At 49.5% G+C, this 21,702-nt stretch overlaps 1 protein-coding gene across 1 annotated transcript in view; it reads left to right on the top strand.

Moving 5' to 3' along the window:
• The window catches only part of LOC147095672 (class I histocompatibility antigen, F10 alpha chain-like), a 49,137-nt gene extending 28,152 nt beyond the window's left edge, over positions 1-20,985 (top strand). The window contains exons 5-6 of the mRNA XM_085973689.1: positions 1,838-1,945; positions 20,873-20,985. Of these exons, the coding sequence (XP_085829815.1) occupies positions 1,838-1,945; positions 20,873-20,985 (221 nt within the window). The remainder of the gene's footprint in view (positions 1-1,837; positions 1,946-20,872) is intronic.
• The last annotated feature ends 717 nt before the right edge of the window (positions 20,986-21,702 follow it).

Below are 21,702 nucleotides of genomic sequence, written 5' to 3'. Positions count from 1 at the left end.
GGAATAATCTACATTCACCACCCACTCTCAGCCATCAGACTCTTTATTTGCCCGACTTGCTGTTGCTTCACTGTTTGTTTCTGATTTCTCATTCTTGTTCCCTTTCACTGTGGTGATGGAGCTGCTCGATTTCTGAGCTTGAACCTTTGCTCTGTGCTGAGCTATTTCCCTCTCAGCTTCAGTGTGGTTTTGCTTCTCTTGTCTCTTTGCTCTGGTGGGGAATGAGGGGACGGGTCACTTTGGGATAATAGAGGAGGAGAGGGGAAGTGTTTTGAGGAAAGGTCATTAAAATGTAGGGCAGTGGGGGGAGGGTTGATAAAATAATGCGGCCTGGCGGCAAGGGTGAGTCTGAGGCTGGGCTCCCGAGGCGGGGATCGGCCGAAGGGCACTGGGAGCTGCAGGTTGGGAAGGTGGGGGCGGTGGGCTTTGCCCAGAAAGCAAGAATCTGCAGCAAGAATCGGGCAGCTAGAGGGGGGTGAAACCCCAGGAAATAAGCCTATAAATTGCTGTTGGTGATTAACAGGGTCAGCAAATGTCTCCAGGGGAACCTCCTGCTATTGGTTTAGACACAGCGGGGTAGATTTCCAACCTGCCGCCCGGGAGTAAAACCGGAGTTGCCTTCAATGGGAATGAAAAGCGGGCAGTTTCTGTGACAGGTGGCTGATCGACAGCGGCAGGTTCACACCAGAGCGGCGCGGAGAAAATCTACCACAAATTGTTTAATAGATAACGGTGCTGGTCATTCAGGTCTCTCCCTGGAAAGGTGCCTCCCTCAGGGGAACAGGTCGGATGATCCTTATGATCTGGAAATGTATTTCTGGTCGGTTACTGCGCTGATCCTCTGCTGAGGGTAATTTCCAGATGTTGTGGCCCAATCTGTGCAGGTCTCAGTTGTTTAACACAATCCCTTCAATTAGACCATTGTTCATTAACGGTATGTTTTATTGACTGAATATACACAGCTTCATATAATCAGGTCTGTCTGTCTGCATGTTCGTTGAGGGCGGTCAAGATTCCAAAGCTGCTGCACCAGCGATGAGTGTTGTCAACATAACATAACATTACGTGACAGATTGAAAATGATAGGGTGCCGCCTATTGTTAAACGACAGCTGCCCTTGCAGTACACTGAGAATTAGCATTAAAGAAAAGGTGTCTGAGTGCAGTTACAGACTCTGACCACTGAGTGTCACTGTGGAGCAGTCTGGGTTTGGAGACAGCAGCCATGTTGCTATAGATAAGGAAAAGAAGCTAAACATTTAACTATCTGAATTAAATGTAAACGTTTATCTATATCGTTTAGTTATTGACAATTCTCATGAGCTGCAACCTTGAGCGCTGACCCAAGGACCTCCCATCACACGGAGCCGTGGAGACGGTCAGAAGCTCGATCCCCAGCCCTGGGAGCTGGCATTGTGACATCATCTATTCAACTGCCATTACTTAGCACTCATTGCCACTTTCACCGGGCCCGCAGACACAGGCCTCTGCCACTTTCCTACCTGGCTGCCCTCACCCAGCGATCAATGGGGCGTTGTAGGGGAGGGGACAGCTAGCTTTGCCATTGCTTTTTCCCCCACCAACCCCCAGTCACCTTTACAGCCTGAACATCTCTCGTTGACCAGAACCTGTGTTTATTCACAAAAAGTGAACTTTGTGGCTTTAAAGAAACCTGGTTCCACCTCAGTGAAATAATACGTTGTGCATTATGTGGTGTGGGGATACTGTCCATATAAAACAGCGCATCATCCTACTTACCATGAGCAGGGCCATACGTTTCCACTGATTATATATAAAACCATCAATCCGCACATACAACCCTTGCTCATATTTTTCAGATGGGAAAGTGGAGAAGGACAGGCATGTGGGGTTGATTGTCGTGTGTGTACTGGTATCGCTGGCTATCGTTATAGTTTTAATCTATATGTGGAGGAGAAAACGGAAAGGTAAGGAGAGGGAATAATGTTACACTCCGGTTTGTAAAAGTATGGCACAGCGGCTTTGCAGAAAATCCTTTGTCCTGCCCCAGGATTATATTTGAATTTTAAATATCTGTTATAAAGAAAGTGAAAGAAAAACTTGCGTTTATATCGCGCCTATCATGACCTCAGGATGTCCCAAAGCGCTTCACAGCCAATGAAGTACTTTCTTTATAAGTGTAGTCACTTTTGTAATGTAGGAAATGCGGCAGTCAATTTGTGCACAGCAAGCTGCCACAAAGAGCCGTGTGATAATCACCAGATAATCTGATTTTAATGATGTTGAATGAGGGATAATTAATGGCCAGGAAACCGGAGAGATCTCCCCTGCTCTTCTTCGAGATAGAGTCATGGCATCTTTTACATCCACCTGAGAGGCAGATGGGGCCTCGATTTAACGTCTCATCTGAAAGACGGCACTCCGACAGTGCGGCACTCCCTCAGTACTGCACTGGAGTGTCAGTCTAGGTTTTTGTGCTCAAGTCTCTGGAGTGGGATTAAATTGATTCATTTATTGACTAGTGTAAGACCAACTGGGATTTTATAGAGGGAAAGTTTACTAATGGAATCCGTGGTTTAATCACAAGAGGTACAGAACATAAGAGCCAAGAAGTAACTATGAGCCTCTATAAAACCTTAAAATGCCCCGAGTTAGAGCACTGTGGGCAGTATTGAATGTCACACAATATGGGGGATCTTGAGCTTTCGGGAAGCTACAAGGTGGATTCACTAGGATGCTGCCCGATAGAAGGAAAAACAAATAGAAGGAAAGACTTGGAAAACGCGCATTTTTATTAGAAGAATGCATATTACGGGTGATATAATAGAAGTGTTTAAAATGATGAAATGATGGCTCAGGGTAGATAGAAGCAGACTGTTTCCATTAGTTGAGGATCAATCATGAGGGGTTATAGATACCAGGTTAAATGTTAGAGATTTAGAACAGAGGGTAGGAGACGATTCTTTTCACAGAGGGTTGTGAGGCTGTGGAATCCGCTTCCAGTGATAAAGGTTTAATAACCTTCCTGATTTCGCATTAGAGCGTTTACTTTCTCTTCCCATAGGCCACATTCACACTGCAGCCTTAGGATCCCTGAGGGCTGGTTTGGATTAACGCCGGATGTTTAAGTGTAAATCTAGACTCAGGACCCCACCTGACTACCAGGTGAAGTAGAGACAGACTGCCTCCTCCAGAATATTCCTTCAAACCAAATCTAAGGTTGTGATGTAAATGGTTTCCGAGTGGCATTAAGGTAAAAGGTGGAACTATAATCAGAAGATTAAAAGCGGACCAGAACTCCCAGGTGTTAAACACCTTCCGTCAGATTTGAGTTCCCAGATTGCATCATTAGGGCAAATATTGCCCGTGTCTACTGCGGTCATGGCACCTTCATAGGGGCAAGACAGGGTGGAGAGTCATTGGGAGTCATATCCAGATTTGGAGAGAATGTAAAACAGGTGTTATCGGATCAGCTGCCCATTACACATCTCTCCCAACTTTCCTTTCCATTGACTTCACGGAAAGGACAATTTGGGAGGTGTAGAACAGATACCCGATCTGATATCCTGTTTACATTAACGCCAACAATTACAATGGCACCCATGGTGGTATAAATTTGTCGTGGGTCATAGTTCAAATTGGGCGATACTGAATCTGCAGCTCAGCAGTACAAGCAAGTCTCTTTGATTCCATCGCCTGTGGAACTGATTGGAGCCTTCACAACGTTAACGGGAGGATAAGGCTACCGGCCCCATTTGGAGGCCATTTACTCCGTTTACTCCGGGTGAAGGCAGTGAGAATCGACAGCCCTTTAGGCCGGCTGCTCCTGTGTGCTAAATTAACTGCCACTGAGTTACATGTAAGGGGAAGAACCATGAAAAGTTAATGAACATGTCACTGCATTCTCTGTATTGTGCTCTGCACTGTCAACTCTGGATTTTCTAAGATTTGTGTTTCACTCCCTAGATTACAATGTTGTTTAATCAGAACCTGAGAGTTTCATACGCGAGACTTGCATTGGATCCAAAAAGGCGCTGGAATAATCATCGTGAATCAATTGTTTTATTACTGATGCAACTGTATTGGCATAAACATTTCACCCCTGACTTATGTTTCAGTCACTTTATTAAAAGATTACTAACTTGCTTAACATTGAAAGAACATTGTCAAATCTCATCTACAATTGCACAAGCTGGCACTTTAGACATTACATAACAGCTGTGTGGAATAAAGGCACGCCAGGGATTTTAAAAATAAGTTTTGTCAATATTGATACATTCCTAATTAGCACAAACTTGATTTCATTTTCAATTTTCTAACCTTATCTCGAAGGCTTGGCTCCGACATTGGCCTCAGGTAAACAGTATCCACTTGTGAGCAGAAACAGTGACTGTGGAAACACTGTTCAATTACTGGAAACACAGCCGAGCCCGATCCTGTCCACACACTCACATTTCACCAGCAGCATCGCCAACACAGTGGTCCGGAGCAAGTCCCGAGGCCACTTCTCCCTCTGTAACTGAAGGGAGCGAGGCCAATATAATATTGGCCCAGAAATTCGGGTCTCCACGGGTGAGTACGCACGGGGTACTCACCCGTAGGCCCGATGGAAGTGCCGGTTTCCTGCATGCACTTCCGTTCCTCTGAAAGGTTTCAGAAGTTGAACGCGTGCGCAGGAAAGGCTGCGCGTGCGCATCGAACTTACGTTTTTTTTTACAGGTTTTCCGGGGAGGGTAAGTCTCCAGAATTTAGGAATGTAAAAAGCAGGCATAAGACCTGCTTTTTACAAGGTAAGTGGTGAATTAATTAAAATTAAAACATTTTTTCCACAGGTTTATTATTTTTAAATACTTTAAAGCAAGGTAAGCTTATTTTTAGCCCCGTTAGAAAATAAAATTATTTTTTTCAAAAATTTAAATTATTGTTTAAAAGTTATTTCATTTAATTTATAGTTTCTTCAAATAATTTTTTTTTTAAATCACATTTTTTAAAGATTTAGTGATGTTTTGTAAGAAGAAAGGGCCCGTAGTATTTCTAAGTTTGACAACACTTCCTGTCAGACTTATGAATGGAGCATTCCCTGCTCCGATTGGCTGCCCATGGCCCACGTGATCCCAGGGGCCGCATCGAACTAACTGCGCCCCTGGGATACGCAAGCACTGCGCGCCGGCAGCTGGACCAGGCCCCGGATCGGAATTCCACGCGGGCCCACAGCTCAACAGCCCACGTGCAAGGTAAGTGCAGGTCGGGGGCTTGCACCCGCGGGAAGCCCCCGACCCGAATTTCTGGGCCAATAGCCTGGATGTTTTCTCGCCCATGACTGCGTACGTGGTGTGTACGTGGCCGTTAGTGCCTCGCAAGTTCCAAGTTTACACATGGGCCGCGCATGCGCGAAAACCCTGAACTTGTGATCTGTCAAGAATTATGTGCAGGAAATGCACATTTGTTGGCAGGGAGTTGGCTATTTGCCCAACTCTTGCACAGCGAATGCCCATGAAACTCTTAAAAGCAGGTGTATGGCCATCTTTTACCAGCATTGGGGGGTGGGGGCTGCAAGAAATCAGGATTATGGTAATCAATAGAAATTCGAACAACAAAGTCGTGTGATAATTTATGCTGAGTTATAATTCACTCAAATCATCCACTGTCTGTGCCACGTTAAAGTGGAAATCATGAGCACACATAACTATATATCCATCCACGTCACATCATTTATTGCCTGAGTTACCTCAAAGGAAAACTATAACTTGTGAAATTGGGTAACTTCTAGATTCAATCCTTTGGCATATAACTGCAGACAACTTTAGACATAAATCAGTGAACACACATAGGTTATTGCACGAAACGTACAGATTCGATGGCTTATTTATATATTACATCACTGATACTGTAAACCAGACATTGAGACGTTTTGTGCCTATGCCGCAAATAACTTTCTTTATTTTGCTTTGGACGTGGAATCGTGTGATAATCTTAATCACCACTTAATATTCAATCCTGTATTTTAAGCAAATACATTCAAACAGCGAGCTGGGTGGTAACCTAGTGTTACACCCCTATAATGACCAACCAGAGCTAAGTTTCTCAGTGATACAGAGCTATGACCTAATGAAAGAAACAAGAAAGAAATACTTGCATTTATATAGCGCCTTTCACGACCACCCGACGTCTCAAAGCGCTTTACTGTCAATGAAGAACTTTTGAAGTGTAGTCACTGTTGTAATGTGGGAAACGCAGCAGCCAATTTGCGCACAGCAAGCTCCCACAGACAGCAATGTGATAATGACCATATCATCTGTTATTTTGTTGTGTTGATTGAGAGATAAATATTGGCCAGGACACCGGGGATAACTCCCCTGCTCCTCTTCGAAATAGTGCCATGGGATCTTTTGCGTCCCCCTGAGAGAGCAGACGGGCCTCGGTTTAACATTTAATCTGAAAGACAGCACCTCCGACAGTTGAAGCACTCCCTCAGCACTGAACAAGAGCGTCAGCGTAGATTTATGTGCTCAAGTACCAGAATTGTTACTTTGAACACACAACCTTCTGACTCCGAGGCGAGTGTGCTGTCCACTGAGCCACAGCTGACACTATAATGTGCTATCAAAATATTTCAAACTGGATTGTAGGGCATCTACACATTGCCCCAGTCATCCCGCTCCTCACCTCGGCAATGGAATCCCTGTAACGTATCAGATTTATTCTCCATAAAATATGTACATTGTAATTAGTAGAAAGGAAGGTATTCAGATATGACCTGTATAATCACTTTAATCAATTTTCAACAGTTAGTTCACTTGCAATGCTTGCTGCCAAATCTAAAAAACTGGAGTGATTGTTAAAAGAACTAGTGATGGGACACGGATTGCTGGTGCTGCATCGGCGGTGTACAGGGAGCACATTACACAGATATACACCTTCCGAGTTTGCTGCAGTGTAATGATCCACACTGGTTAAAACAACATAGAAGATAGGAGCAGATTCGGCCTACTGGGGAGTCATCGGCAAACTGTTTTTTCTCATCTACCCTGAAAATAATACAAACTGCGAGCTCGGCATTATCTGTACACGATGGACTTCTCACAGTCGGTCTCGACACAATGGGTCGTTTTTGAACTTCAGCGCCAGTGCCAAAGGAACGATATCGGATGGGCCGCCCGTTATACACTCCTCCTGTTTCTTCGTTTCGTTGATGCCTAAGTTAAACTTACCCACAGGAGGCTGGATTTTATTCTTAATTAGCGTCATTTTGGGGTAAATACTCAGTAGAATGAAGCAGTGATGGTCCCGCTTCTACTAAAGCAGGGGTGGAAACCCCTGCAATTGTGGCGTAACTTTAACTTTGGGCCACAATGTAAAATGAGCGATATGGGATTCACCGCCCATTATACACCAGGCCCGATTTCCCTATCTGTTGAAGTCGATGGAAGGGAAAATCGGGTAGGACCTATAATTAGCGGACAATTCGATATCACTCATTTTACATTATCACCCAAAGTCAACAGGACTCGCACTGTCCGCAACATTTGCCCCAAACACGATCCCATTGTCACCAGCACCATATAAGGGGGATATTACTAGCAGACTGGTTCCCTGAGGTCACCCCACATTGAGCAGGTCCTTATGTTTTCTACAGCTGAGGTTTGCTGTTACTTTTCCTGCCTGTTGATTTTAAATGTTTGGTTCTCTGGAGGTTCTGTCTGGACTTTTTGTGCTCCTTTTAATCAGCTCTGCAGAATGTACATATTAAACTGGGCACATGCATTTCCCAATGGGAATCCCACTATTCCCATGTTATGAGGAGGAGATAGAACAGGCCAGTTTGGACTCTCTTACACTGAGGCATCACAAATGAATGTTTCTACAACCTCCTGCAGACAAAATCCAAGTCAATGCAAAGGGAAATCGGGCGAGGTGAAGAATGGGTGGCCCATCCGATGTCACTCATTTTACACTATCGCCAAAAGTTAAAATGCCCCCTAGTGGCGGTTGGGCCACCACACCGCAGACCCGCCAGTGGGAGGAGAAATTCCTTCAAATCTCTTCTCATCCTGACTTCAAGCAGCAACAGCTCCACAGATACATCTGAGAATCTGAGCGCCTTCCTGCTGTTGACCCCCAGCCCTGAGCCTCCGGCCCCTTCAAGGCACTCGGGCAGTTGTGATTCCTGCAGCTTCAAAAGTAATGTCGCTCTTTAATTAGCTTCAAACTTTTAAAATTGCATCAACACTAAATGTCGCTCGATTCCCATAGCGGGGAGCCAGTATGGAGCTGCGTTCCCACACTAAACATTGACCACCAATGAGGGAGGACTCCAGGAGGAAGCTTCAGTGGGTTAGTGTTGGCAGTGCAGTGGGCGGGCGCCAGTGTTGTCTCCCTCCAACCTGCCAAAAAGAGAACTATTAAGCACAACATTGCAGGGGAATAAAATCGGTAGGAATGCTGATTTTGAAAGATCAGTCTTACTTGCTCTGATCTGATTAATTAAAAAAATATGTGGGACCATGAAAGCACGTTTGTCATCTATCTGATATCATTAAAAGTAACTATACAGCGAATAGATCAGAATGATCAGATGCCATCATCACATAGGAAGAAAGAGCAGTAGTAGAGTTAAATACTGGCAAAGATAAACAGTAATTGAGAATAGTGACTTACCAGGAACTTACCAAGCAGTGCGAGAATAGGGTAGTAAATTTCTTCTATCTGCAAGTATTGGACGTCCATTTTCGATGAGAAGCATAGAAGATAGAGAGCAGGAGTAGGTCATTCGGCCCCTCGAGCCTACTCTGCCATTCAATGAGATCATGGCTGATCATCCAAATTCAGTACCCTGTTCCTGCCTTCTCTCCATATCCCTTGATCCCTTTAGCCTTAAGAAATATATCCAACTCCTTCTTGAATATATTTAATGAATTGGCCTCTACTGCCTTCTTTGATAGAGAATTCCACAGGTTCACCACTCTCTGGGTGAAGAAATTCCTCCTCATCTCTGTCCTAAATGGCTTACCCCTTATCCTTAGACTGTGACCCCTGGTTCTGGACTCCCCGACCATCGGGAACATCCTTCCAGCAGCTAGGCCTAGAAATTCAGTTTGCACAGTTTTGGGGCGCTAAAGTCGGGCGCTCGGTAAATTTAGCGCCCGCCGGAAACTGCAGGCCAATTCGCCGAAGTTCAGTGAAGTTGGACCAGACTCTGGCTGAGCGCTGAAACTGGCGCTGCAATGCTGTGTTCAGGCACTAATCCGGCGATGCGGCTTGATATCGCCGATTCCGGGCGCAGCGCAGGTGCGGTCATGTGTTGAGTGTCAGCAGACACCCTGACGCCGGCCAGCTCTTAAAGGGGGAAGGGTCAACTTTGACTGCTGCCACGCCCTGCATGCTGTAGCGCTGCAACTAGGCCTCAGCACTGGTGGTGTGCCAAAACAGCGCCTGGAGGAATGGAGAGGGCCCGTGACAGAGCACAGCGCATCTCTGAGCATGCGCTGAGTGTGCTCATCCATGGGGTACACAAGAAAAGATGGATTGTGTGCCCGGCTAGTGGCAGGAAGGCTCCCAGGAGCCAGTTCAGGAACGCCTGGAGCAGAATTGCCCGCAGGGTCTCATCCAACTGCGATGTTCCCAGGAGTGCGGACCAGTGCCGCAAGAAATTCAATGACCTCAGTCGGATGGTGAAGGTGAGTACCCTTTCCACTGTCCCCCTCATCCTTGCATGTGCACCTCCCATTAGGGCCAAAGGGACATCAAAGGCCTAATGCCCAGCCCTCCTCCCGCTGCAATGGCACTTGCATGTTAATCAAAGCTCTTTCTGCACTTATCACACTGTCCAAGCTATTCAGCCATGGGAGGGCTCCCACACAGCAACAGGGCAGCACACTGTCCAAGCTATTCATCCATGGGAGGGCTCCCACACAGCAACAGGGCAGCACACTGTCCAAGCTATTCAACCATGGGAGGCCTCACACACAGCAGCAGGGCACCACACTGTACTTAGAGGCCCTCCTTTCTCTTGCAGGCCAAGCTGGTGAGGAACGCCAGGAGCCAGGTAGCGACTGGTGGAGGGCGTCCCGACTACCAGGAGCTGACTGATCTGGAGGAGAGGGTGGCACGACTCCTGCGTGCCCGGGTGGCAGGCCCTGTCGCGATCGGCGATGCGGACCCTGTACTGGAACCCACTGGTAAGGACATGACCGGGTGCACCTCTCTCCTTGCCCTCGCGCATCAGATGTACATCCTTCCCCACTGACTGCAAAATGCGCATAATGCACCACTGCGGCCTCCCTGGCTGTCGGCCTGTCCTCACTCTAAAGCTACACTTGTGCCTTCCTGCTTTCAGCTGCTGAGGAGGAGGTGCTCCCTGAAGCACAGAGAGCCAGGCCCTCAGAGTAGGAGGACGTGGAGGACCAGGAGGAAGGCGGCACCTCCGGGGAACCCTCCTCCGCGCCAGCAGATGGCAATGGAGGGGAGACATCTGGCGTGCAGGAGAGCCGGGGGGAGGTGGTGGAGGGGAGGCCAGAACCTGGTACCAGTGGCGTGGACACACGCGGCAAGGGCCCGGCAGCAGGGCAGCCTTCTGGCCAGAGGGGGGAGGCGGTGGAGGGGAGGCCAGAACCTGGTACCAGTGGCGTCGACGCACGCGGGAAGGGTCCGGCACCATGCCGCCCTTCTGCCCAGAGGGGGCAGGTGGTGGAGGGGAGGGGAGAACCTGGTCCCAGTAGGGTGGCTGAACGCGGCAAGGGTCCGGCGCCACGCCAGCCTTCTGCCCAGAGGGCGAGTCCGCCCTCCAGTCCGGAGTCGGACGTCGCCCAGGAGGTGCGCCTCCTGCACGACATGTCGGCGGCGTCGGAGCAGCGCCACGTGGAGTTTATGCAGGTGGTGGAGCAGATGCCTCGCGCCACGGAGAGCCTGGCACATAGTGTGGTGGCTTTCGCCGAATCACAGGCCAGGGGCCTGGAACAATTCGCGGCAGCGCACGCCAGGGGGGTGGACCTACTTGTGGCAGCGCACGACAGGGGGGTGGACCTACTTGTGGCAGCGCACGACAGGGGGGTGCAGCAACTCGCCGCAGTGCAGCACGCCAGTCGCCACATGAGAGGTGCTGGGCAGACACTGGCACAGCAGCTGCAGGCACATGCCAGGGCAGTTGGGGCACTAACTTCTGCCACCCTCGCACTGGCGCGGAGGCGTTGCCAGGCGAGCCGCCACCCTGCTGCAGCACAGCGGTCTGGCGGCCAACACATTGGTGCGCTTGCTCCCCTGCCAGGCCGGCCGAGTGCCAGTGTCTCTGGCGAGCAGCGCGCGCCTGCCATCAGCCAGCTTGTCCCCATTGGTGCAGGCGACACTGCCACTCCCCCAGGCAGGGTGCAACGAGCTGCTGCAGGAACTGAAGATGGCCACCCACAGCTGCAGCAGCCACCAGCCGGCCCCTCCCAGGCCGGCCCTTGTGTAGGGCGACCCCCAAGGGCATCTGGCGAGATGCATTGTCGCCCTGATGAGCCTTCCCCCAGCCTTGCCCCAGCCTCAGGGCCCAGCTTGAGGCGCAGCTGCAGGTCGGGCCGGGGCAAGAGAACGCTCTCTGAGGACTCGCCCTCTCGGCACGTCGAGTAGAGTGTGGCGAGCACGGGTTTTGGTCATGCGGGGGCTTCTGTTCTGGGGGGCATTATCTTGTTTGTTTTTATGGGGGTGTTTGTGTTGGGGGGGGCATTTTTTTGTAAGGCCGGTGAGGAAGGCCATTTGCATGTGGAAGTTTTGTTAGTCCTCCCCAGGTTTTGGGAGTGATAGAAGTTTTCGACTGTTTTTTGGAGGTCTTCTCTGTTTTGCTGCTCCATGTGGGAAGGGCCCTGAGTTTGTGAAATGAAGATTTTTATTTTTTCACCATGTGCAGGTGCCATGTTTCAACTGGTTGTTGGGTTAAGCGGCTGAGGGCTTGCGGAGCGGCTGCCTTCAGCTGCGTTCATTGGCCCAGGCCATTCCCTGACAGGGGGCCTAGAAGTGTCGAACAATAAGCCACCGGCGGACGGCTCTTGGACCTTGTCGCTCCCTCCTAGGCTGCTCCTCCTCCTCCTCCTCCTCATGGTCCTCCAGCTCATCCTCTTGAGGTGGTGGGGCAATGTCAGGTGGCAGTGCCTGAGTCCTGCGGATTGCCAGGTTGTGGAGCATGCAGCACACGACGACGAACTGGGAGACTCTATCCGGCGAATACTGAAGAGCTCCTCCGGAATGATCCAGGCAGCGGAACCGTTGCTTGAGGACGCCTATCGTTTGCTCTATTAGGTTCCTTGTGGCTTGATGGCTTTCGTTGTATGCCACCTCCGCTGGGGTCGTGGGTGCGTGGAGCGGGGTCATGAGCCATGTACACAAAGGGTAGCCCTTGTCCCCGATAAGCCATCCCCTTGGTGGAGGCTGTGCCTCGAACATGTCAGCCACAGTAGTCTGGCGCTGGATAAATGCATCGTGGCTGCTTCCTGGGAAGCGGGCATTGACAGCTAGGATGCACTGCCTGTGGTCACACACCAGCTGCACATTTAGGGAATGGTAGCCCTTGCGGTTGCGGTAATGCTCGGCATTGTGGATAGGTGTCCGCATAGCCACATGCGTGCAGTCAATGGCGCCCTGCACCATGGGGAAGCCCGCGATCCTGTCAAGTCCGACTGCACGCTGCTCCTGCTTGTGTTGGGTCATGGGGAAGGAGATGAATTGGTGTCTCCTCACGTAAAGTGCATCGGTGACCTGCCGGATGCAGCGATGCGTGGCGAACTGGGAGATGTTCGCTATGTCCGCAGCAGCGGCTTGGAACGAGCCGCTTGCATAAAAGCTGAGAGCCACCGTGACCTTCACTTCCACCGAGAGAGATGTCCTGCACATGAGCTGTGGCCGCAAATCTGCGTGACGCAGCTGGCAGATCTCTGCAACCACCTCCCTCCTGAAGCGCAGCCTCTTCACACAATGCGCCGCAGTCATGGTGAGATAGGAGACCTGCTGCCGGTATTGCCTGACTGGGTAAGGCCTACGTTGGCGACGCCTGATGGCCCCTCTGCATCTAGGCATGGCTGGCCCTCTGTCACAGCGTCTGCGAGCCCTTCGCACAAAATGCTGCAACTGAGGGTTGGCACCCCATACAGCCCCCATTATAAAGTTCCAAACAGCCAAATCACAAGGATGCAAATGTCAAAGCACTGGCTAGAAGCCAAAAATACCTCTCCTATGTTGTCCGAAATCAGAAATCTCTGTGCCTTGCTCTCTGTCCAGAAATCCAAAGCAGTAAAGTCATTGCAGCGAAATGGCTGGCCTTTATGGGTGAGTGGATGTGCCCTTTAATTAGCGCTGCCCGAATCCCACAGGGCCTCTGTTGAGTTCCACTTCACAGTTGTTAACAGCGCCACGCCCACATTGGGTGGGCGCCACTGAATTTCTGGTTTGGGGCGCACAAACGGCGTTGCACACCCAAATGACGTCATAAGATGCGCGCGCAGCTGAGCGGGCGCTAACACTTTGCGCCGGCGCTAAATCCCAACTGAATTTCAGCGTAGGCGCAGATCTGGCGGCACCCGGGCGCTAAGTGGCTAGCGCCGGAAATATACCCTTTTCTGGCGCTAACGGCTGGCGCATACAACTGAATTTCTAGGCCCTAGTCTGTCTAGTCCTGTTAGAATTTCATAAGTTTCGATGAGATCCCCTCTCATTCTTCTAAACTCCTGCGAGTACAAGCCCAATCGACCCAATCTCTCCTCATACGTCATTTCTGCCATCCCAGGTATCAACCTGGTGAATCTTCGCTGCACTCCTTCCATGACAAGAACATCCTTCCTCAGATAAGGTGACCAAAACTGCACACAATACTCAAGATGTGGTCTCACCAAGGCCCTGTACAACTGCAGCAAGACATCCTTGTTCCTGTACTCAAACCCTCTCGCTATGAAGGCCAACATACCATTTGCCTTCTTAACCACCTGCTGCACCTGCATGCTTACTTTCAGTGACTGGTGCACAAGGACGCCCAGGTCTCGTTGCACGTCCCCGTCTCCCAATCTATTGCCATTCAGATAATAATCTGCCTTCCTGTTTTTGACACCACAGTGGATAACCTCGCATTTATCCACGTTATATTGCATCTGCCATGCTTCCGCCCAATCACCCAACCTGTCCAAATCATACTGGAGTTTCTCAGCATCCTCCTCACAGCACACATGCCAACCCAGCTTTGTGTCATCTGCAAACGTGGAGATATTACATCTAGTTCCCTCGTCCAGATCATTAATATATATTGTGAATAGCTGAGGTCCAAGGACCGATCCCTGTGGTACCCCACTGGTCACTGCCTGCCACTCGGAAAAAGAGCCGTTTATTCCAACTCTTTGCTTTCTGTCTGCAAACCAGTTCTCTATCCAAGTCAATACCTTGCCCCCAAAAGGATGGCAACCTCCCTCGAACGGATGGCAACAGTAGACGAGAGGATGGCTTCAGCCATGGAGGAGATAAGTTGCCAGAGTGCTGAAAACATGGTGAGTGTTCATAATAGAATAACATTTCTGGAAGAGCGATGGTCATCTATTGAACTGAGAAACCAGACCTTCATGGAAGTCCTTCTGAGTAGGACTGCCATTGCAGATACGGGTCCCCATGGCCCCCCTGATGTGCAGCAAGGTGCTCTCCAGCCACTTGCAGGTGCTGAGGGGGACCTGACCCATGAGAGGAAAGTTGGTGGCAGATATCAAGGAAGTGGGGGCTCCTCTCCAAGCACTCACACTTCCATGCCACTGCAGAGCCCTCGGTCAGAGCCCCACCGGAATCCACAACCAAGTGAGATAGGCGTCTCAACCCCTGCACAGCCGTAGGAGCAGCAGACTGTTGATGAGCCCTCACAGGCTCGCAACCCCAGAAAACGCCTGCCAAAGGTGTCGAGACAGGAGCAGCAGCAAAGTGAGCAAGGGGCCGCCACATCTGCTGAAGCCACAGGGGAGGCACCACGTAGGAGCATGTGTAAGAGAAAAATTCTGCACAAATAGTCACAAGTGTAGTCATTTGGGTGAAATGTTGTGTTTATTGTAAAAATGCCATCAGTTGGTTCTTATACATAAAAATTCTGATGGCAACTGTTGCAGTTGTGGTGTGTGTCATTTTGCAAATGGGACTTTCACATTGAGGGCTTAGGATTACTTACAACTGTCAGTATGCTGGTCAAATAGCTAGGAATCAGCAGGGTCTTGGCCATTGTCGATGCTCAGGCAAGAAGCTGCGAGGCAAAAGTGATTGATCGGCTAGGCTAGGCAGATCTGGCCAAGATGAGTGCATTCCTTGCATCCCGTGCAGCAATGTTCTTGCGTAATGCTGCCGCTGGTTGATGGGCCTCTGCAGGATGTGCGTTTTTGCACTCCTCCTCCTCCTCCTCCTCCTCATCTGAGGAGGGTATGTGAGGGGCCACTTGGTCCTCAGGAATCTGCAAGCCACGACCCTGTGCCATGTTATGAAGTGCACAGCAAACCACAACGATTCTGGAGACCCTGGCTGCTGAGTACTGCAGGGCTCCACCGGATCTATCCAGGCATCTGAAGTGCATCTTCACCAAACTGATGGTTTGCTCGATTATGACTCTGGTGGACATGTGGCTGGAGTTGTAGCTCTCCTCAGCTTCGTTGGATGGGCTCCTCAACGGCATCATTAGCCACGTCCTCAGGGGATAGCCCTTGTCTCCAATTAGCCATCCGTTAAGTTGGTCTGGTGGACTGAATAGCGGAGGCACACTAGACTGGTGCAGTATGAAGGAGTCATGGCAACTGCCAGGGTACTTGGCACAAACATGCAAAATTTCCTTCTTGTTGTCACACACCAGCTGAACGTTGAGGGAGTGGAAGCCCTTGCGGTTGACAAAAATACCTGGATTGCGATGGGGTTCCATAAGGGCCACATGTGTGCAGTCAACGACGCCCTGCACCCTTGGAAAGCCTGCCAGATTAGCTAATCCAACCGCTCGCGCCGTGACACTTGCTCAATCCTTGGTGAAATTGATGTGATTGTGCGCGATGGCAAAGAAGGCATCGGTTACCTGCATGATGCAAATGTGTGCAGCCACCTGGGAGATGTCGCTGATGTCTGCTGCTGATCCCTGGAATGAGCCGGAGGCAAAAAAGTTGAGTGCGGTGGTGACTTTGACGCCCACTGGTAAGGGGTGTCCATCTGGTCCTCTGGGCTGCAGGTATTGTTGCAGCATTGCGCAGATGTCAGTCACGACCTCTTACGAAAGTCGGAGCCGCCTTTGGCACTGGTGCTCAGACATGCTGAGGTAGCTGACCCTGTGTCTGTAGACCCTGTTTGGGGGGTATCCCCTGCGCCGACTTGCTTCCAAGCGCTAGTACGATAGCAAAATACTGCAGATGCTGGAAATCCGAAATAACAACAGAAAATGCTGGAAATACTGCAAGCGCTGGCCGCTTCTGGCTTGTGCAGCTTCAGGTGGGTGAGCAGCAGCGTGGCGCTCCTGTTGCTGCTGCTGCTGTTGGTGCTGCTGTTGTTCCTGGTTCTGCTGGTGCCACGGCTGGTGCTTGAGCTCATCTAATGCCCAGAAGGGAAGGAAATAAATGGCTCCCATGCTTCTGGTATTTGCCTCAGTTGAGGAAGTGCTCAGTGAAGGTGGTGAGAGGGGTTTCCCAGGAGGTCAAACTGGAGTTGGGTGTCAGGCTCCAAACTTCCACAGGTGTGGTTAAGCCTTCTGCAAGTTGCCCCAAACCTGAGACAACAAAGTCCTGCCACCTGCAAATGATGGCTGATCAAATCTCCTCTTTATGGTTGACCTGCAGCTGATAGTCAGCAATCCAACAGTGCTCCCGCCAGGTTTCGCCATCGTGTTTCCTACCAGGCGTGTTTCACGTGGGAAAAGAGTTAAATTCACAAGGGCCTTTCAAAATAGGATTATAGAGGCTATTTAGTGCTTGTTAAGGGCCTTAACAACCTATCCCACCTGCTGGAGGTGGGACGGAGCCGGGACCATTAGACACGACTGAGTTAAAGTTGCTCGGAGTCAGGAACCAGGCAGGGAGGTTCCGCCCGCCAGTTTTCGCGATTTTCACCCCCCACACACCTCCAATCACGCCTCCACTGCCCATTGAAAATCCAGCCCAATGAATTAGACCCAGCTCTATCCACTTAATATGGAAAATAATTGGTAAACCAGCTGGCCTCCATTGACCATGATCAATATGAGTGAAAAGTATAAGCTACGAATTGACTCCATTTTTATATTGAACAGAGAACAGGTTGTTTTGGGATTTAACACCTGCAATGGCTTCTCATTCCACTTGCACACCGTTACCTCCGGTGTTCCCCAAGGGAATATTCTTGGCCCCCTCCTATTTCTCATCTACATGCTGCCCCTCAGCAACATCATCCGAAAACACAGCGTCAGTTTCCACATGTATGCTGATGACACCCAGCTTTACCTCACCACCACCTCTTTCGACCCCTCCTATGTCTCTAAATTTGTTTGTCTGACATCCAGTACTGGATGAGTAGAAATTTCCTCCAACTAAATATTGGGACGACCAAAGACATTGGCCATGAAATTCTGCACCTTAGTGCTAGCTGTTAAGGCCAGTTTCATCAAAAAAACAGCGGCCGCCTCACTTCCGCCCACTTCTGGCGTGGCCCGCCATTTTGGGCAGGTCGGCATCGCGGCCATTACCTGCACTCACTAGAAAAATGGTAATGAGGCAGATCGTGACATCAATCAGCGTGCAATGCTGATTTGACGCACAACCTGCTATTTTGGACATCGCCACTTGAATGTACTTCCCTCTCCAAAGCACACACAGCTGAATGTGCATTCAGCTGCATGACGGATCTCCCACCAGTGCTACTTAAAGGGACACATACAACTTTCAGGTAAGTTTTGATTTTTGTTTTTGTACTGGTTCCTGTACGGTTTATTTGAGTAGTGGCTTGGTGTAAGTCATTTAAAAAGTTGTTAAAGCATGCAGGGAGTGCTGCTGGATGTTTCCAAGGCTTTGGCTCTTAAAGGAAGGCCACCACTTGCTCCCAGTCCTCCTTGGGCTGCAGCATAACATGGAAACGGAGCAAAGGCAGCAAAGGGAACAAGCAGCCCACAGAGGGAGGAGAAGGTAGCGGAAGAGGAGCTAGTGGAAGAGGAGGTAGTGGAAGAGGAGGAAGCGGAAGAGGAGGAAGCAGAAGAGGAGGAGGCATCTCAGACAGCTCCTATATGAGGGATCGAATCCTTCCCTCTGTTACTGACCGTCACAGTGTCCTCTTGGCCACAATGCCGAAATAATAGCCATCACAAAGCAAACTTTCCAATCTAACTTTATCGATATATGCATCCAATATTACATCAAAAAATCAACTAATCACCCTTGTGCATTACCTTAGTGACTGCCTTGCATGTGCCTTTGCCTATCTTAGTGCTCCTACGCAGTGCTACCCCAGTGGCTGCAGCATGGCTGGTGGAAGGCTGCTGACTTCCAGAGTGGGAGACTGCAGATAGTCTTACAGGACAAACTCGAGGAGCTGATGGCTGGGAAGTGTGAAATTGAGTGACAGTGTTTCTTCTTCTTTTTCACTCTCCTCTCCCTCTTCTTGCTCAACCACTGGCTAGCCAGGCTGGATTTCTTGGGTGTCTGCAATGAGGAAGGCACAAGGGTAGGGTTGTCGTGAGGGGAGCGGGGGGGGGGGGGGTGGAAAGCAAGAGGTGCATGCTTACACCATGTGCAGCTTGTAAATCATAAAAGATTGTGGGATGAGGGGGAAGTGGGATGTGAAAAAGAAGATAATGTATGAGGATACCGGAATCTTGTATTCGTTCGGCCCTGCTGCTGGCTACGGGTTCAGCTATGCCCCTGCCAAGAATGGCCTGCACCAATTCCATCAAGGAGGTGAGGTGAAGCTAGGAATGTGAGATGTGCCTCGTGTTTGGTAGAGATTGTTGGTAGGTGAGTGATTGGGGGTCGTGCATTGAGCAGTGTGTGAGGCTAGTGGTGCAGTTGGTAGGAGACAGCTTTTGAAGATGCATTCACTGACTTTGATCACTCGTCTGAGGTATGAAACTTCTTTGGGCACTGGAGCCACGCCCTAAGGATGACACTGCTGGCAGTGACTGCTTCGGTGATCTAGTCTCGCATCCTTCTGTCTGGAGGACCTCCTGGCCCCCTCTGGGTAGAGGACCTCTCTGAGTGTTCACCCCCTGCACAATGGCCTTGAATGCTGGGTCTGAGACCCTGGGTGCCCATTCGTTGGCCTGTTAAGCCATTTGGGTTTCTGCTGAAACACTTTTAACATTTTTCATCACCTTTAGGAGGCGCAGGCTAGCTTTAACTAAAACTAGCCTCGCTCGAACACTGCGAACTTCGGCCCTTGCTGAGCACACAGCGTGTCAGCAGCGCGTTCAGCGTGGGCTGTGCATTGCAATCATGTAAAGTAGCAGGCAGCACGAACTTTACATGCTGCCTGAACTCCTTTCAACGGGCATGGGCATTTCGTGCATCGCCATCCCTGCGTCCATTTTTGAGCTTTATCGTATTTCACCCCCAATGTCTTCAGTCCCTGCCACCAACTCCGTTCCCCAGACATCGACTACATCCCTCTCCCTGGCAATTGTCTGAGGCTGAACCAGACTTTTTGCAACCTTGGTGCCATATTTGACCCCGAGATGAGCTTCCGACCACATATCCGCGCCATCACTAAGACTACCCATTTCCACCTCCGTAACATCACCCGACTCCGCCTCTGCCTCAGCTCATCTGCCACTGAAATCGTCATCCATGCCTTTGTTACCTCCAGATTTGACCACTCCAACTCACGTTTTACCCTCCATAAACTTGAGCTCATCCAAAACTCAGCTGCCTGTATCCTAACTCGCACCACTCGCATTCACCCATCACGCCTGTGCTCGCTGACCTACATTGGATCCCAGTTAAGCAATGTCTCGATTCTAAACCTCTCATCCCCGTTTTCAAATCCCTCCATGGCCCCGCCCCTCCCCATCTCTGCAATCTCCTCCAATCCTAGAACCCCACCGAGATATCTGCGCTCCTCCAACTCTGGCCTCCTGCGCATCCCAGTTTTTAATCATTCCACCATTGGCGGCTATGCCCTCAGCTGCCAATGCCCCAAGCTCTGGATTCCCTCCCCAAACCTCTCCGCCTCTCCACCTCTCTTTCTTCCCTTAAGACGCTCCTCCAAACCTACCTCTTCGACCAAACTCCCGGTCATCTGCCCCAATATCTCCCCATGTGGCTCGGTGTCAAATTTTGATTGATAACGCCCCTGTGAAGTGCCCTAGGACATTTTACTATGCCAAAGATGCTATATAATTGCAAGTTGTTGTTGCTGAAGCGTAGCTTGTTGGTGTTAACGACTCACAGATGAGATATCTTCAATGAAGTCCTCATATGTATCTGAGAGAAGTCTGCTGAGATAATTACATCACACAGTAATTGACATTAGTTACAGCTATTTGAATAAGCATAAGAATATGCCCTTCGTTCAATAGTGATTAGGCAATACTTTCCATCCCAATGGTATTGCAAACATCACAATAAAAACAGCTCGAATGTCACGTTGATCATTTTTAGAATATAATTTCTGAAAGATCTAAATTAACTGGTGCAGATCCTTCTGGGACTTAATCATTCACACTTGTTGTTTGTGGTGCAGTAATAATTGGTGCCGTCGGCATCGACGTCACACCAGAACAATAAACAGAATAAACCTAAACTGGGCTTCACTTTGCTAAACATTAAAGCACAGAGTTTCTTTTATTGTATGTCTATTTTAGTTTTTAATAAATACAAGCTTTGCATTTTGTTTCATCCCTTGAAAGTGACTGTTAAACCCATATTGGAAAAGAATGTGTTCGTTACAGTTTTCATGTTTTCTTCTTCGTAATCAAGGTGAGGGCTACTGGTGCTCGGGACTGGATTCCTTCTCATTTCACGCACCCATTGTCAGCCCGAATCACTCCCAGGTCAGGTTTGTGCAGAGGAAAGCCCCGCATTACAAATAGACCCCCTCACAGGAGGGTGTCCTGGCAGCACCAGTGTAGCAGGTTCCCATTTCCAAGTCCAGCCATCAGGTCACCTCTTTGAGTGGAATTGCCGATGAATTGGCTTCAACTTTCTGCTGTATTCGCGAATCCAGGAGGAACCTGATGGACTCATTCCACATAGAACGCGTGCAGCCAGCACACGTCAGAGAATTTCACCCCATTAGGCTGGGCTGATTAAACCCAGGTCCCCGAGGTGACAGGCCAGTGTTAAACCATTGCAACTCCACCTGTTCCCGTTGTATTTTATTTTATCTGTGATGCCGATAACCATCTTCCTGACGATTAAAATTGCAGCAAACGCCTATAGATGCAGCAATGAAATTGTTCCTTCATATTTATATTGATTCTTTCTGTGAACGTACAGTATGAAATAGTGTGAATAAAATATGAATAATTGACACTGTTTAATAACGAATTCATCATTGAGTGTTGTTCAGTAAATTGCGGACTTCAATACCCACAACCAACTTCATTAATCTGCAATTTAGTTAAGCCGTCTTGATTTTCCTCAATTCCCTACCCTGTTAGTTCCCTACACTTTCTCCTTTTCTGATTCCTAAACTTGGCAGGAAAGTATGATTCTGCCTGGGACATAAGACAGGAGTAAACTTGACAAGACCCTGCTCAGTTCGCGGGTTTCACACCCAACTGATGGAAAGAGTCCCGCAGACCAAC

This window comes from Somniosus microcephalus, unplaced genomic scaffold, assembly GCF_052327205.1.
Source record: "Somniosus microcephalus isolate GS21.2 unplaced genomic scaffold, FLI_Smic_1.0 unresolved_chr1, whole genome shotgun sequence".
In the NCBI taxonomy this organism is placed as follows: Eukaryota; Metazoa; Chordata; class Chondrichthyes; order Squaliformes; family Somniosidae; genus Somniosus; species Somniosus microcephalus.
The sequence above is the reverse complement of the archived record's forward strand: the minus strand, read 5'-3'. Positions and strand labels throughout refer to the sequence as shown.